At 34.3% G+C, this 16,712-nt stretch overlaps 3 protein-coding genes across 3 annotated transcripts; 1 reads left to right on the top strand and 2 right to left on the bottom strand.

Annotated features, from left to right (window-relative positions):
* Window positions 1–3,468: 3,468 nt before the first annotated feature.
* On the bottom strand, window positions 3,469–6,962 carry LOC106419339 (RNA-binding protein 39-like). The gene is made up of 13 exons (XM_013860104.3): window positions 6,352–6,962; window positions 6,197–6,269; window positions 6,046–6,102; window positions 5,873–5,928; window positions 5,185–5,413; window positions 5,015–5,101; window positions 4,859–4,936; window positions 4,681–4,764; window positions 4,539–4,603; window positions 4,277–4,457; window positions 4,065–4,153; window positions 3,852–3,966; window positions 3,469–3,787 (listed from the first exon to the last, which is right to left on the bottom strand). Exons 1-13 carry the CDS (start codon window positions 6,816–6,818, stop codon window positions 3,752–3,754), a joined length of 1,617 nt encoding a protein of 538 aa, XP_013715558.2. The 5' UTR covers window positions 6,819–6,962; the 3' UTR covers window positions 3,469–3,751.
* Window positions 6,963–11,810: 4,848 nt separating this feature from the next.
* On the top strand, window positions 11,811–13,390 carry LOC106358767 (probable RNA-dependent RNA polymerase 5). Its single transcript, XM_048742198.1, has 7 exons — window positions 11,811–11,883; window positions 11,955–12,052; window positions 12,180–12,296; window positions 12,402–12,479; window positions 12,650–12,851; window positions 12,940–13,132; window positions 13,220–13,390. Exons 1-7 carry the CDS (start codon window positions 11,811–11,813, stop codon window positions 13,317–13,319), a joined length of 861 nt encoding a protein of 286 aa, XP_048598155.1. The 3' UTR covers window positions 13,320–13,390.
* A 407-nt stretch (window positions 13,391–13,797) lies between these two features.
* LOC106419340 (26S proteasome non-ATPase regulatory subunit 12 homolog A-like) lies at window positions 13,798–16,448 on the bottom strand. The gene is made up of 11 exons (XM_013860106.2): window positions 16,236–16,448; window positions 15,955–16,149; window positions 15,773–15,880; window positions 15,594–15,698; window positions 15,460–15,516; window positions 15,180–15,376; window positions 14,912–15,011; window positions 14,700–14,812; window positions 14,458–14,611; window positions 14,297–14,374; window positions 13,798–14,208 (listed from the first exon to the last, which is right to left on the bottom strand). Exons 1-11 carry the CDS (start codon window positions 16,236–16,238, stop codon window positions 13,990–13,992), a joined length of 1,329 nt encoding a protein of 442 aa, XP_013715560.2. The 5' UTR covers window positions 16,239–16,448; the 3' UTR covers window positions 13,798–13,989.
* Between the last annotated feature and the right edge of the window lie 264 nt (window positions 16,449–16,712).

Below are 16,712 nucleotides of genomic sequence, written 5' to 3'. Positions count from 1 at the left end.
CGATGTTCACACTTTGGTTACTGGGCCTATGTTAGGCCCAAAGTAAGTGGAGACAAAACGGATGCTGAAACCAAATAAATGTTTTACATACTTTAGTTAATGGGCGGGCCCTACAAAGTGAATCTAACGATTCCCGGTTGGACTGGTCCGGTTTTTGAAAACAATTGCTAAAAAGTAGGCCTGGGCATTCGGGGTCCCAAACGGGTTTCGGTTTTATCCAATCGGGTTTTGGTTTTTCGGGTTTATCAAAATCAGCCCCATTCGGATTATATAAAAGTTCGGTTCGGAACCGGTTCGGGTTCTATCGGGTTCGGGTCGGGGTTAGTAAATCTTCAAAGAACCGGTACAACCCAATATACTTTCGGGTTCGGATCCCAATCGGTTTTTCGGTTTAAAAGTACCTGATTTTTACCTATTTTATAACCAAAACATGAGTAAAATTAGTTCTTCAGTTTTAAAATACCTGATTTGTACTTATTTTGTAACCAAAACTTAAGTAAAATCGATTCAAAAATAAGAAACATCAACCGTGATCATTCAAAATCAAACGAAAAGTAAACATATTTACTGATAAAAAGAAAACCAAATAAATAAAAGCATAAAATGAAAACCACGTTTTCATGAAATGAGAAACATTGTTTAACGAAAACAAAATCAAAATCTAAATACTTCAAGATTCAACGAACATCTTCAACCTTCATGTAATAGAACCACCAACCTTCATGCAATAGAACCACCAACCTTCATGCAATAGAATAGATAAGTATTTTAGATGTTCAATATTTCATAGTGTATTTTGGATACATATTAGGAATTGAGATCATGTTTGGTACAAGATCTTTCGAAGTTTTAAATGTTTCGGGTTTTATCGGATATCCATTTAGATTCGGGTTCGGTTCGGATAATACCCATAACCCAAAATACCATAAAACAAGATCCATTCGGTATTTACGTCGGGTTCAGATCGGTTCGGATTCATTTTTATCGGATCGGATTCGGTTCGGATTTTCGGATTCGGTTTATTTGCCCAGCCCTACTAAAAAGGATGGTTTCATCTGTTTGAATGTGATTTTATTGTTGTATGAATTCTTTTAGACTTGTTGAATGTAATCGTTCTCTCTTCTAGCTTCTCTCTCTCTCTCTGGGACTTTTTGGTAAGCACGAATGAGTCAAAGTCAACGTGACTTTTTTGACTGGAAACTTTTGGAGGCATTCAAGTCATGAAGCGTTGTTCATTTTCAGTGAACTATTTGTTATAGATTCCTAATTTTTTTTAAAAAATAAATTAAATTTATAAATTTATAAAAAGAAAATTTTATATAGACTATAGGCCCCTAAAATTTCAGGTGTTTCTAATTCGTTAAATAACAATATAGTACTATTACAATACTGATACTAATATATAAGAGCAAGTCAGCGGAAAGAAAAAGCTTACCAACCAAGGTGTAGAGACACGCGTTTTGTAACCGGAAAAAAGTCAAAGTAGGTAGGGGCCCACTGAAAGGATAGTTTGGATATTCTATTGGCTTTCACTTTTCTTATTAGTTTTCTTTCTTTTTTTTGGACAAACAATTTTCTTATTAGTTAAGACTTAAGAAACAATCGCGTTAGCTGCAAAAAAAAGAAACAATCGTGTTCTTAAGGCATCTCCAATCCCACTCCATATTTTACTACAAAATTGAGAAAATGGAGTGGAAAATAGAGTAATGAATAAAAAATAAAAGGATTACTCCATTTATAAAGTAATGCTTTTATTTTTTTGTTCATCACTCCATTTCCCATTTCATTTTTTCAATTTTGGAGTAAAATATGGAGTGGAGTTGGAGATGCTCTTAGTCGTAGAATTCTTCTATATTTCCATCATCAGACGGTAAAGATTTGCGATTGTCCTAAATAAGCATCACAGCCGATGAACCTTGATACTTCATTTGCTGTTTAAGACTAAGCATTAACCACAACCCCCCCCCCCCCCCCCCAACATATTGCCGAAATCAAAGCCATGTCACATAACTTTGTAAATTCTAAACCCCTGCTAAGATAACATGGTTGCCAATGAGCTACTATATGTTAAAGATAGCTCAATTACTTATTACTGTTGCGACATATCTATATTTCATGCAAAATATATTGATTATTCAGTTTACAAAAACATATATTATTGCTTATTGAAAGAAAAAAAGGTATATTTATATTACAATTTTAAGATAAAAAATCAATAGTAAATTTATATAACCCAATCACATCTATGATTGAAAAAATAATTGTAGAAAATGAGGTGGCGATTTGTTGAATAAAGTAAAAAATAAAGGGACTAGCTTGCGAATTATAGTGAAAAGCATGATAGGGAAAGAGAGATTTCTTAGCAACAACGTCGTAGTTTCCTGTTGCCTTTAAAACTCTTTTAACATTTACGTAAGCATCCAAGAAATTTACTACAAATTATTTTATTTTTCTTAAAAACCGATCAAATTAAAACACCATATCTGCGAGAGAGAAAACTATTTTCCGAAGATAACTTGATATTGAGCTTCAATCTGAAATTCTTTCGTCTCGTTATGGAGAAGAGGAGACGAGAAGAGATGGTAACGGAGGAGATAGAGACGGCAGCTCAAGAACTGATGCAGCTAAGCGACGAAGAGATTAGTTTCAAAATAATCAAGAAGAAGAAGATTGAAGAGTTATTCGGTGAGGATGATACTCATGAAGACCAATGCACGAAAGAAATGGTGATCGTGAGAGTAACGTCATCATCGAAGAAGTGGAAGAAGAAGGAGAAAAAGTTTAGGACGCTCGAGAGCATTTACATGGCGACACGACCTGTCAGGGTCGTGATAAGATGATGATACAACTCTCTTATGTTCGAGATTTTAGGGTTCTTTTATTGCATTAATTATGGTATTGTGTGAGCATTTACATGGCGACGAGACCGAGACATTATGATCTTATGTGAGAACTTTGTGATTAGTTCAAAGAATATGAATGAAGGTTAAATGATTTAAAAGAAGTGAGCTTTGTATCGTACTATGAATATGTCATATGATAATGTGTGCTCACTGCCAAGTTCCATGTAAATTAAGGTTTCAAGTTTCGACTTTTAAACATGAAAACTAGTTTAGACAAGTTCCAATCTAGAAATCCACCAAGAATCCCGAAGATTGTTGATAAGATTGGTCTAGGAGATGATTTAAAATGGAAGAGAGATAATCTCAAAGAAGCTGGATATTTTTTTTTGATAATAGGAGCTTGTGATGAAAGAGAGAAAGAGAACTTGGAGAAGAAGTTAAATTGTATATGATTGATTTCTCAGAATAGCCAAAAGGCCTGCATAAAGTGTTTGGAACCGGTTTACTTTTAGCGGAATACATATGAAATCATCAAAACAAGTATTGATTAAACCGGACAGCTAAATTTACTTCCTGCACAAACTTTCAAGAAAGCTAGTAAATATTTAGATATCTGGCTCCAGTATCAGTAAAAATCTTTACAATCTCATATCATCGTTTAGAAACACCAAGTCAATTTCAAAACTGTAAACAAATAGTAACACTGTTGAAATAAGATAAAATAAGTTTATGATAAATGATATGGGAATGTTACGGCTAAAACGAACAACCAAGAACGGAAGGAAAGGTCTCCAATAGTCTTTTGATTTATATATAAAACATGTTTCAGACAGGAGACTGAATATGGATCGCAGTCCGGTTTAGGTTTTATACCGAGTCTGAACAAGTAAATCTATCTTGCCTGCACTTCACGCCTTGGCTTTGGCTTCATATTCATTTGGAGGCTGCAATTAAAGATAACTCATTCAGTAAACCTTAAACAGATGAATCCACAAGGATCTATCTTACCATGAAAGTTGCAGATATCATCTTTTGCGCAAACCATCTCATGTGCATTGCTCTTTGAGCTGCCGCGGCAGCCTGCACCGATTCAAACCGCAGATACACAAAACCTGCGCTCTTCCTGCATTACACCAAGTTTCAGATCAATATCACATATCTATAAACATCATATGTGCAAGACATTTTTATTGAAACTCATGGGATGATACTTATACTTACTTGTCTACATAAATATGGTTGACCTGCCCATACTTGGAGCATTCTTGACCAACATCGTCTTCAATTTCTTCATCAAAATCCAATTCCGTCTGCAACAAAATAATGATTAAATGTTAATAATGCTTAAAAAGCCAGCAGTCCGTTTACATAAGGCTAAGACTCTTTTTTTTCCACAGCTCTAAGGCGAAGAAAAGAAAGAGCCATGAACCCACCTCGGTTGCAGGATCAAACATGTTCTTCAATAGAAGACATTGACTTGGCTGACCAACAGGCTCTGTGACAAAAGCAGGGATGGCTGTTGTCGGAAGCACTGATGTGGGGAAACCAGGATTCATGCCTGGTTGATTAAGAGCTGTTCCATTTAGCGCTGGTACTCCAAAAGGTCCCACAATGCTGTGCAAATTACATAAGATTAGAGACTCACTAAATTTTTAAAAAATCTGTGAAGTAATAATGCATACAAGAGAGACATACTTTGCTGCGACACCTGTACGATCCAGCTTCTGCATGAGCTGAACCCTCGTTTGTGCATTTAAAGCCTGTAAGAGAGTCGTTAAAGAACAAGTAATAAATAGAAAGGAGACAAAGGGTACAAGAAGAATGTTCTCTAGCTTACCAGCCCATTTCCATCATCATCATCAAAATCAGCTGATTTTGGATTAGCGTCTTGTGTGCCTATATGCTCAGAGACAAACGAAACCTGATAGAGGAAAAAAGAAAATATATTTATCACAGTGAAATAACAAGCAAGTCCATCAAGTGATCATTTTTCTACTAAGGAGTTCAAAACTCACCTTGATTGTTCTACCAGCAATCTCTAATTGTCCGTTTAAGGCAGTTTGTGCTGCCTTTGAATGTTCAAATTGAGCAAACTATGGAAGGAGAAAAAATATGTGTGAGGAATCCCGAAGAAAAACAGCACAACTAATTTGAAAAAGAGTTCTACTAACCTGGATGAATCCATAACCTTTGCACTGACCACTTACAAGGTCATATGGCATCTGAACAAGCTCAATAGGACCAAATTGCTCAAAAATCTATCAATGAAAACAAAATATGTGAGCAGGAATAGCCATTTATCTTCTTTCTATACTATTAAGGAGGGTGGATATGACAATACCTGTCTAAGTTGCAACTCTGTCATGTTGTAATGCAAGTTCCCCACATAGAGCTTTCGATCAACAGGGCCAGAAGGCCCAGAACCACCTACAACGCCTGTAGTGGTATTGGATTGCGCAAGATTCTTTTCAGCTTCAGAGGGCTTAACCATCACAGGCTGTCCAAGAAACAAATGTCCAGACATAGCTATGGCCATTGGAACAGACATCACATCATAAAACTCAACATACCTGCAAGTCAACAAGAGAGAGATATTTGACTTACACGTCAATGAATATATCAGAGAAACGTAGCAAAGAGAAGTTGTAAAAAAAAAACTTCAGTGCGGGGAATCAAGCTGAGTCTCTTTTGGTGGGTTAGAGTCCTAAATTAATATAAAATGTTAGCGTCCATCATGATAAAATGAACAATAATTAAATCTAATAAGCAATGAAGATAGGCTAATGGGTTCCCTCCTTGCTTGCAATGGAAAGTAACAAGGATTCAGGTATTCTGACATCTACCTTGAGCAGGCAGAATTGATTAAACAAGTGCCATCATCCTCATCATTATCGCATTGATAGTGCATCTAAGAATACAGTTAAACCGAGCTCTTGAAATTGCAAAGAAAACTGAATAATGCAGAATATTACGAACCACGTGCACATACACAAAACTTAGTTTACTAGAAGCCGAAAAGAGAAACATACCCGACTCCTTTTGATCGTCTTGAATTTCTATCCATAATCAGCCTCACGTCCCTGACCTGAAATCATAAGGAACAAAGGAAAATAAGAACAAAAACCTGAAAACTGACTGTTGAGTAATATTAACATCTTGCTATGGCCTAAACTAATAACAACGGGGCACAAAGTAAACTGACCTTGCCAGCTTTGGAGAAGAACTCATAAACATCTCTCTCGGTAGCTTTAAGAGGCATCTGCGAATCACAAAACCAGTTAGGTTGGCTTAATCAGTAAAACTTAACCACCCGAGTTCTTTATCCACCTATCATTACAAAATCAAAGTTCTACCTGATATGCAAAAACAGTTCTTTGGTCTCTCTCTGGATCAGCTTCAGGCTCATCTTTCTTCTCCCTGTTTCTCCTGTGCAATCGTGAAATCATATGAAAAAAAAGCTTTGAATCATTCCTATAAACATGTGTCAACAACATTTTGCTAAACTAACCTGCTTCCTCTTTCCACTACTTCGCGTTCCTTCTCTTCCCTCCGTGATCTACTGCTGCTTCTCCTCTCCCTATCCTCCCTATCTCTCTCTTTGCTTCTCCTCTCTCTATCCTTCTCCCTCTCTCTGTCTCGGCTTCTCTCCCTATCGCCCCTATCTCTCTCTTTGCTACTCCTCTCACGATCGTTCTCTCTATCTCTCGATCCTCCCCTAACCCTAATCTTATCCTTGTCTCGGCTGCTCCTGTGCCTCTCTTTCTCCCGATCCCTTCTCCTACCTTCGCCGCTCTCTTCGTCGTCTCCCCGAGACTTCTTACTCCGACTGCTCCTTCGCTCTTCGTCACCGTTCTCTACCTCACGCCTCTCTCCTTCTCTCTTCCTGTAACTCCTCTCGCTCTCTTCCGTCTTCCTATCCAATCCATCTCCTTCCTCCGCCGTCTTCTCCAGGTACTCGTATTCGTCAAACTCCATCCTCGTCAACGATCCGGCGATTTCGTCAATTAGGGATTCTGTGAGGGCTTCGAATTGAAACGAGGGATTGGGATAATGGAATTAGCTCCGACTCCGACTGTTTGATTGATATCTAGACGACGGTGGTGGGTTATACGTATTTCTTAAGCAATTGCGAGGTTATAAACGTATTAGTGTTCATGATGGGCCTCAATAGCTGTGGCAGTAACCCAATAGGCCCATTTATCTAAATTGTTTTCGCACGTGTGTGGTTCTTTTAGTATCCGGTCGAGTTCGGTATGATTATTTCGGATTTCAAGTAGCTCGGTTATGTTTTCTTAAGAACTATCTGTTAAACCAAAAAAATATCCACAATCTCTACTAATAAAAGGGAGCTTTTGAGGCTCCATATGGCGTCCACATCAGCGGGAAAAATTTCTCCCGAAAGATGACACGTGGCATAAAATATAGTTTTACATTTTAATATTACTTATTTTCGAAAATTGTAAAAAATATGTAAACATACAGCATAAAAAATGAAAAATCTACATTAAACATATGTAAGATTACTATTTTCACTTAAAAAAAAAAAGACGGCTTATCTCCATAATGTAACATTACCGTTTTATAAAAAAAAACAAAAAACATTATATATAATTTCAAAAATAATAAATATATGTAAAACATACAACATAAAAATGGAAATACTACATTAAACATAAATATGTTTGACTAAAAATGGAAATACTACATTAAACATAAATATGTTTGACTATTTGTTCAAGTTCTTCTATTAAACATTGCCATTTTACATTAAAAATGGAAAAATACGTAAAGATTTAAACATCTATCTTAAAATATAAAATATAGACATTAACTAAATATAAAGTATAAGAAAGAGAAATACTCAATATATAAAAACATAAATAATAAGTAAATATTATAAATATATAAATATACGAATTATATATACAATAATAAGTAAATGCACAATTTAAAAAAAAATGGAAAGACGGCTTAATTCCATAATGTAATACTACCGTTTTATAAAAAAAACAAAAAACATTATATATAATTTCGAAAATAATAAATATATGTAAACATACAACATAAAAAATAGAAATACTACATTAAATATAGAGTAATTGGCGTAGATACACCCATAAACTCATGTAATTTGCTATATAACCTTGAGGCTCCATAGAGCATCCACATAAGCAAAAAAAACTTCTTCCGAAAAAAGACGGCTTATCTCCATAATGTAACATTACCGTTTTATAAAAAAAGTCAAAAAACATTATATATAATTTCGAAAATAATAAATATATGTAAACATACAACATAAAATGGAAATACTACATTAAACATATGTAAGATTACTATTTTACATTTTTATTTTAAAAAATAATATGTAAACATACAACATAAAAAATGGAAAACAACATTAAACATTTGTAAGATTACCATTTTTCACTAAAAAAAGACGGTTTATCTACATAATGTAACATTACTATTTTGTAAAAAAAAACATTATATATAATTTCGAAAATAATAAATAATATGTAAACATACAACATAAAAAATGAAAATACTACATTAAATATAGAGTAATTGGCGTAGATACACCCATGAACTCATGTAATTTGCTATATAATCTTGAGGCTCCATAGAGCGTCCACATAAGCAAAAAAAACTTCTTCCGAAAGATGACACGTGGCATAAAATATAGTTTTACATTTTAATATTACTAATTTTCGAAAATTATAAATAATATTTAAACATACAGCATAAAAAATGAAAAAACTACATTAAACATATGTAAGATTACCCTTTTTCACTTGAAAAAAAGACGGCTTATCTCCATAATGTAACATTACCGTTTTATAAAAAATTCAAAAAACATTATATATAATTTCGAAAATAATAAATATATGTAAACATACAACATAAAAATGGAAATACTACATTAAACATATGTAAGATTACTATTTTACATTTTTAAAAATAATATGTAAACATACAACATAAAAAATGGAAAAACAACATTAAACATATGTAAGATTACCATTTTTCACAAAAAAAAACGGTTTATCTCCATAATGTAACATTACCATTTTATAAAAAAAGAAAAAAACATAAATATAACTATTTGACAATTTGTCCAGTTCTTCTATTAAACATTGCCGTTTTACATTAAAAATGGAAAAATACATTAAAATTTAAACATATATCTTAAAATATAAAATATAGATATTAAAAAAATATAAAATATAAGAAAGAGAAATACAAAATATATAGAAAAATAAATAATAAGTAAATATTATAAATATATAAATATATGAATTATATATACAATAATAAGTAAATGCACAGTTTTCAAAAAAATGGAAAGAGTACATTAAATAAAATGGACATCTATCTTAAAATGGTAGTAAATTATGTAAAAATGAAAATACCACATTAAACAAAAAAAAATATAGTTTTACATCAAGAAAGTCTCTATAAAACTCATTATTCTATCAACATCAACCTCACACTATAAAAAAAACTTCATAGCACTCGAGCAAAAAAATGGTTCCACCATCAAATATTGCCGTCCCAAAAACCTTTAATGACCTTGAAGGAGATTTTTTATAACAACAAACTTTTTGTTAGGTGGATTCATTGTTGGAAAACCCGCAACTTCCAAAAGCCAAACTTATTCATGGGAATTGAATTGCTTTTCTTAGACTCAAAGATATTCTTACAAATTTAAATTAATCTAATCCATAATTTTAATGTTAATATTCATACTAACTCTTTCATGATCAAACCATTACAGTTAATAACCATTCAAGCGTTTATCCCGAAACACTTCCTTTCTCGCCGAATCAGGTATTGGTTCATGTTGGTTTAGTATTGTTTTTGGTTTATTAACCGGTTTAGGATGGTCCTATTGTAAATATAATTTAAGATGGTTTAGCATATATTATGCTTAAAATAACTTAAATTAAATAATAGTAATATTATGCTTAAAATATAATTTTAGAGAGTTTTTAAATATAGTTTACAGCACATTATAGGGGATGAATTTAATTTATTAAATTTATTTATTACTTAAAACTAAGTTTTTTAAAAAACATACTGAGTTATAAATATCAATTATGGATTGGTGAGTATAACATGAAGACAAAACTATAAATATTTGATTTTCAAGATAAGAAATTCAGCTTTTATTCAGTTACTCAATATATAATATCTTAAATTATTTTTTTTTTTAAATATACATAAATTTATATATATAGATTAATCTTCCAAACTTAAACTATTATATTATATATGAATGATGTTTTTAAATAAAAATAATTTCTAATTAAAAACAAAAATAAAAACAACAAATTGTTATTTTCAAACAATGGAAGTAATTTACATTATACTATCATTTAACAAGTATTAGATATGTTTTGATATATCATTATTTTCTATATCGAGAAAACAATAAATTGTTAAACAGCAATATCATCTAGGTTAAGTATACGAACAACACAAATTCAAACATCAAAAAATATTTACATAAACATTATAATACAATAATTTAATCAAAAAATACAATTCAAAAAACCAATATTCAAAAGAATAGTTATATACTTAATATTTGAAAATCAAAGATATTTTTGCTAAAATTGTACTTACCTGGCCAAGGAGATCGACCATCTTTTTACGGATGGATCGATTGTTGAGCATGTGGTCGATCCGAAAATACTCTACAGTTTAATTAAATATCTAAAACATTTATTTCAACACTCAACGGATAGTTTTGCTAAATATGATAACTAGATAGCCAACAAAATTACAAAAAAGATATTTAAATAGTAAAAAATATGTTAATTTAACGTGTTAAAATTTAAAAATAAATTTTAATTATGACATGCATCTTAACATTTATCTAAATATATATATCATACCTTAAATATAAATAATTTAACAACTTAAATTAAAAAAATAATAAAAATCCCGGGCGTAGCCCGGGTTAATCCCTAGTCAACATTATAATGAGCCACTTTCAAGGCTCCTAAAGGTGTCCACGTCAGCGGTTCCTTTATATTTGTGGGTCCCATGTCCGGTTTGGTTATCACGTTTTGTTTAGTTATTAAATACATATGATTTACTGTCCGGTTTGGTTATCACATAGATATGATGAAGACGATTCGTTTGGTTCTGTTGTTCTTCTCATTTACATAAAGTCACTCTGATATTTTTGATTCCGTCTCTTTCCTTATATCGCCAATCGGGAACAAGATCGAGATTGAAAAAAAAAATCATGAGAAAAAAAGGACATGGTTGTGACCAGTCGTAGCTCTTCATCTTCCAGACGTTTCTGTTCTTCTTCTTCTTCATCTCTTGAACCGTCTTCATCATCTCCACTCTTTACCAAGCGATCTAAGGTCAAGATCGATACCGCTATTGAATATGTACGTTAGTTCTTGTCCGAATCTGAGTTTCTTTTACTTTTGGTTTCAAATCAGTTTTTTTTTATAACGTAGGCGACGGTGGAAACGGCGGGGTCTTCATCGGCGAGCGAGGTTCCATTGATAATCAAGGACCGGTTTCGGATCCTGGATCGGAATCTGGAGAGCTGGAGCTTGGATCCTCTTATCCGCAAGATATGGATGCCGAGAAGCCGATGTCTGTGATGGAGATCTCTCTTGAAGCCGACACCAACCCTGAAACTGATGTCTTGCCGACACCTACAATACCAGGTTTGGTGGTCTGTCTCACGATTTTGTCTGATTAACCAGTGATCAGTTACAGAAGAGGGGAAAGCAGTGACATGGAAAGTAACGGTAGAAAAAATGATAAGTTCTACTTCGCAGAGATCAGTGAGCGTTCTTCCGAGTAGGCTCAAACCGTGTTGGAGAAAATCTACAGCAAGCACAAATGTCCTCCCATAAACGACGAGTCGAGGCAGAGACTTCCTTCGATCCCTGCGGAGTTAGCTTTCGATTTGCTCAAGAAAGCTTTTAATTCCGGGTGATGTCCAACCTCGACCGCTTCGTCCTCTCTAAGCTTACGATTACTATTTCAAGCTCTCCGGCAAAGCCTCAAGGTAAAGTATCAAAAGCAGAGTCTTTCTATTGTATCATTTGTAATTGACTGTGATTGTTGCTCTGATTGTAGAAGAGATATCTGTTGTTTCTTTGAGAATACAAAGCTATGGTGAATCTCTGCACATTCTTCCTCAGCTCTTAGCTTTGAGTGAACTTGAGTTTAACAAGGCATTCCTGGGTATGTGTTTGTGCCTGCAAGTTTTCTACTTTTCTTGTCATCAGTTTAATCTATTTTAAGTGATTAGTTGTGGTAAGAGTTACCTTTTTGATGTTAAACATGAAAAATTTGGGTCAGGTTAAAATAACTGCCGAAGAGATCCAAGGATGGAAGGATTTGTCTATAGTTGCATTTGAAGTTGCGGTTTGGGAACACTTGGGAAAGGATTATTGTTCCCCAACTGACCGTAGATTGGTATGTCTGCCTGATTTTGAGTTCTATTTGGTGGATTGACAACAAAAGTCTACTACATGCATATTTTTCACTGTGGGGTCTTACATGCTTCTTCTGTTTCTTCAGTCACTCGATTGGGACACTGGCAAGACTCATCATTACTACCAGTGTCATGTAGCTTCAGATGGAAGTTACACGTTCAAGGTTCATTTCACTACTCTTCAACTCTTATATTTTGTGTTTGCATATATTCCCATGTTGCATGTGTACTTTTGTGTTGAAGCAATTCTTTTGCAAGTTTCTATCTTATGTCTATTACACATAGTAGCTTGGTGAGGACAATAGAGTCCTTGACTCGATGTGCTTGTAGACAGTGTTTTGACAGGGACTTCTTCTTGTCTCTTGAACCCGTTGGAACATACTTGCAAAAGGTCTTGGGTGATGATAATGTTTTGACGGTCGTATTTGAGGATCTCCAGAAAAATTCGTCAACTTGTAGTATAGACCCTTACTCTGCATACAAAAGGATTGCCAAGAATGGTATCAAGATTGGGTTACGCCGTTATCAATTGTTTGGTGGGTCTCTTTCCTCTCTATTTTCTGTTCATGTCACAACACATACTACACTTCTTCGTTGTTAAATATTCTTTATTCTGGTGAATAGTTTTCAAAGATGGTGGAAAAGAAAAAAATAAGAAAGACTTTTCTACAACAGGAGTTAAATGCTACTTTATACGCACAGACTCCACATCTGCGAATGATCCAAGAAGTTCTTACATTTTTTTGGGAAGTCAATTTATGAAGCTCGCATGCATTTTATGCACGTGCACACATTGCCATCTTCAGACAACTACATGGTAAGGTACTTCAGTTTCTTCTCTACGTCTATTTGATAACTTTTTCTTTTTAATTTGAGTCCCTGTGTGTTTTTGTTGATGCTTCAGGTTTTCTTTGATTCTGTCAAAGACTAAGAAGCTTGAAGTTGACATGACTGGGATAACCTTCGAGATTATTGATGATATTCACTGCCATGTACTTTGTTAATTCTTTTGTCTTTTTGGGAACTCTGTCTTTAATTTATGTGTTTGTCCCTAAGAATAAGTTTGGTTTGTATGTTTTTTTTTTCTTTTTTTGAAAAAGGTCTGTGTTGACAATTATATTAGTGCACTTAGTAAAATACAAATAGAGAAAAATAATTTTATAACTTAAAATTTACTTATAGCTTAGGATTTTCTCAACTTGAATTCTCAATTACGTTATGTGTATAACAAAGTAAAGTTTCATTGAGATCATCACCTGCAGAAATTTGAGATAGAAGAACCAACAACCATGTCAACAACCCCGCGCTTGCGCGGGGGTTAAGCTGCTAGTAGTTATTAGTTGGAAAGTTTTCATAAAATAACTAGCTATGTAAATACTTTAAAAATTATAAACGAAATGTTCTTAATTATTATAATCAAATTTCTGAACTTTTATGATTATGTTGGTTAATTTTTAACAAGAATAATGCACCAACAATCAATACTCTGAAGAAAACAGATGACTGATAAAACCAAGAAGTGGCAAAAACTCCACTAGTGTACAGAACTACATTTTTCAAGTCTTGCCAAGGAAACAACTGTTTCTGAGTTTTTTTTTTCTTTCACACAAAGACGCTAATAACTCAACGAAGATCCTTAAAAAAGGTTTCACGAAAAACCAATAAACGACATGTTCAAGATCTCAGTACGGCTTTGTGAACCATGGTTTCCTTGTGGATTTGGTGGCAACTCTTTTCAACAAGATCCAAGAGCTTCTCCAAATTCACCGCCCACGAGTTGAGAATCTCGTTGCTGTCCTTTGCGATCTGGAAGCACACGATTCCTGATGGTCTGTCTATTTTTGCAATCAGTGCCTTCGACACAACCATCTCTGAGAGATACTTCTCCGCCTCCTGAAATCATTCCAACAGAATACAATTGTATAAAGCGCTTAAGAAATGAGAAGCATCTGATACAATTAGAGAGAACCGATCAAATTACCTCAATGCTTAGGCATAAAAGCTCTGCAAGTCTCTTCAAGGTTATCCTTGAGTAGTACTTAGAGACAACGAGAATATTCTGCAGATTAAAAAGACGAAATCAGAAAATTAATAACAGCAACTGCCATAGCCAACAACAATGATTATCAAGGAGAGGCTTACATGTTCAATGATTCTCAATTTCAGATCTTCACCAGCTTTGTCACCCAGAGAGCCTCCAACCATGCTTTTCTCGTTCTCAAACTCACCCTTGTATTTGTTCCAAAGAGCTGTCCATTGAATAACCTCCATTGTCACTACCTGTTTTAGAAGCATCCTGGATCAAACAATATAAAACATAAGAGACTACTCATATGAAACCAAAACAACCGTAAAAAAAAAAGTTTATGGAGGAAAAAAAGTACTTGAAATCAGGAATTTCGGTTAAGTTCTTATCTTCCAAAGTTGCATTGAGCAAGCTTGATTGCATTGGATCATGCGGTGCCAAGACCAAGAACCAGCAGATCTTCCTCAGGATCTTTTGTTTGAAAATCAAAAGAGAAGATACTCTTAGACTAACCAGTAACCACAGAATGTATATTATACTTAAACACCGAACCAATGGTATGATGCTTACTGGAATCCACTGCTCTGGGGTTTCTTTAACAGAAGGGATGTCATATATTGACTTGTAGCTACGGCAGATTTCAAGGTACTCATTGTTATGAGAATAGTACCTACATGGTTGTGTTTCAAACTATTATTTATAGAAGACGACAAGGCCAAAGAAAGACCTCAATGTGGATATAATGCAACTAAATGTAACAAATCATTGGTGAGTGAAAAGAACTTACAAAATTGACACATAACACAAATCAAAAACAGTGCTGGTAGAGAAACTTTACCTAATCATTAGCTCATAGTAAATTCTCTTGAGCTCCAACAAAGTCGGTATATCAGCAGGAGCCTCCTCTACAATGTTCTCACCTTCCTTGGGTTTCTTCTTATCTTTTTTTGTATCTGCATCAAAAACTCTAGGATTGATCTTCCTAGATAAGATTTGTGCACGTACATAATCTTGACGATCCAAGCACAAACGGACCTTGAAAATTACACAAAAATAAGTTAGCACAAAAAATGAGACCAATAGATCATACTAAACAACAATACAGAGTAAGTCCTTACTTGTTCAAGGATAAATGCAATTTTCTCAGTTTTGGCCATAGCGCCAAATGTCTCCACCTGTTATAAAGCATCACATTTCAGAGATTAACTTAATAAAATGGATTTCCACTGGATCAAGTAGTAAAAAAGCTTACAGCAACTTCTTGCATAAGATCTGCAGCCTCAGCGATCTGACCCTGGTCTTCCTTAATCTTAGCAAGCTTCCTTGTCAGCCGAGCCCTCTCAATTTCAACATATATCTACACATACGAAGTTCAAATGATAACAATTACACAAAACGATATGATGAAGATACCAAACAACATCAGTTTACCTTTCCAGCAGACACATTGTTCAACGTCTTAATAAGCTCAATCCGAGTTTCAATATCTGGAGTCTGATCGATATACTGCATAGCTTGCTGCACCATCGATTGCACAGCCTGCAAGTTCACAATGTAACAATCTGAAAAAGCTCCATGTTCAATACGAGCGAGCTCTCAATCGAAGTGTATACCTGTTTAAGCTGGCCACGTTTCTTGGAGAGGTTGAGAATCTGCTCGTTGAGAAGCTTCCAGTCCTTAGCTTCGAAACAGAGCTGGAGAATCTCAGTCGCGGCTTTCCTCGTCCCGGCGACGTTCTCCGCGAGCCTCATCTGCTTCTCTTCATTCAGAAGCCGATCTATCGACGCCTCGAGGTTCCCGCTGTCTCCCTGAGATTCAAACTACAAAACGGAATGAGATGTACAATTCATCGATAAAAAGGTAAAATAACAGATCTGAGAATTCGAAAACTCGCCATCGCAGAAACCGCAATGAGTCAACTCGAAGCAAGAATAGTTGAGGTTATGGTGACGGAACGGAGAAAGGAGGCGATAGAGAGAGAGAGAGAAAGAGCTTATGAAGTTGCCGAGCACTGAGAGAAATCGCAAAGTCCCCAACCCCTTGAACAAGAAATCTCAGATTCTTCGGCCGATAATCCTTAATGGGCCACTGTTGGGCCATTAAGTAATTTGCTTTCAGCTTATATATACTATGGTTTTGGTTTGGTTTGGTACAAAATCCGGTTTGGTAAGCAATCTGCTGATTTAACATATTTTTATCTGATCAAAAAAAAATTATATTTTTACATCATATGTCAAGAAAAAACTATGGTTATACTATACATTAGCGAAAATAACACCGGTTAATCAGGAATTTTGAAAATTATTTAACTAAAATCACATCATTACTATTTATTTATTTCACCGGTTAATCAGGAATTTTGAAAATTATA

Source organism: Brassica napus, chromosome A10 (genome assembly GCF_020379485.1).
Source record: "Brassica napus cultivar Da-Ae chromosome A10, Da-Ae, whole genome shotgun sequence".
NCBI classification, from domain to species: domain Eukaryota; kingdom Viridiplantae; phylum Streptophyta; class Magnoliopsida; order Brassicales; family Brassicaceae; genus Brassica; species Brassica napus.
The sequence above is the reverse complement of the archived record's forward strand: the minus strand, read 5'-3'. Positions and strand labels throughout refer to the sequence as shown.

Bases quoted from the DNA above. Each gene is read 5' to 3' on its own strand.
- LOC106419340 (XM_013860106.2), bottom strand. The intron at 15,881-15,954 runs GTATACACTTCG...GTGAACTTGCAG, and splicing joins AACGTGGCCAGCTTAAACAG to GCTGTGCAATCGATGGTGCA. The intron at 15,012-15,179 runs GTAAAGTTTCTC...ACAACCATGTAG, and splicing joins TACTATGAGCTAATGATTAG to GTACTATTCTCATAACAATG.
- LOC106358767 (XM_048742198.1), top strand. From the start codon at position 11,811: ATGTCCAACCTCGACCGCTTCGTCCTCTCTAAGCTTACGATTACTATT. The intron at 11,884-11,954 runs GTAAAGTATCAA...CTCTGATTGTAG, and splicing joins CTCTCCGGCAAAGCCTCAAG to AAGAGATATCTGTTGTTTCT. The intron at 12,480-12,649 runs GTTCATTTCACT...GCTTGTAGACAG, and splicing joins ATGGAAGTTACACGTTCAAG to TGTTTTGACAGGGACTTCTT.
- LOC106419339 (XM_013860104.3), bottom strand. From the start codon at position 6,818: ATGGAGTTTGACGAATACGAGTACCTGGAGAAGACGGCGGAGGAAGGA. The intron at 6,270-6,351 runs GTTAGTTTAGCA...ACGATTGCACAG, and splicing joins GTAGTGGAAAGAGGAAGCAG to GAGAAACAGGGAGAAGAAAG. The intron at 6,103-6,196 runs GTAGAACTTTGA...TGTGATTCGCAG, and splicing joins GAACTGTTTTTGCATATCAG to ATGCCTCTTAAAGCTACCGA.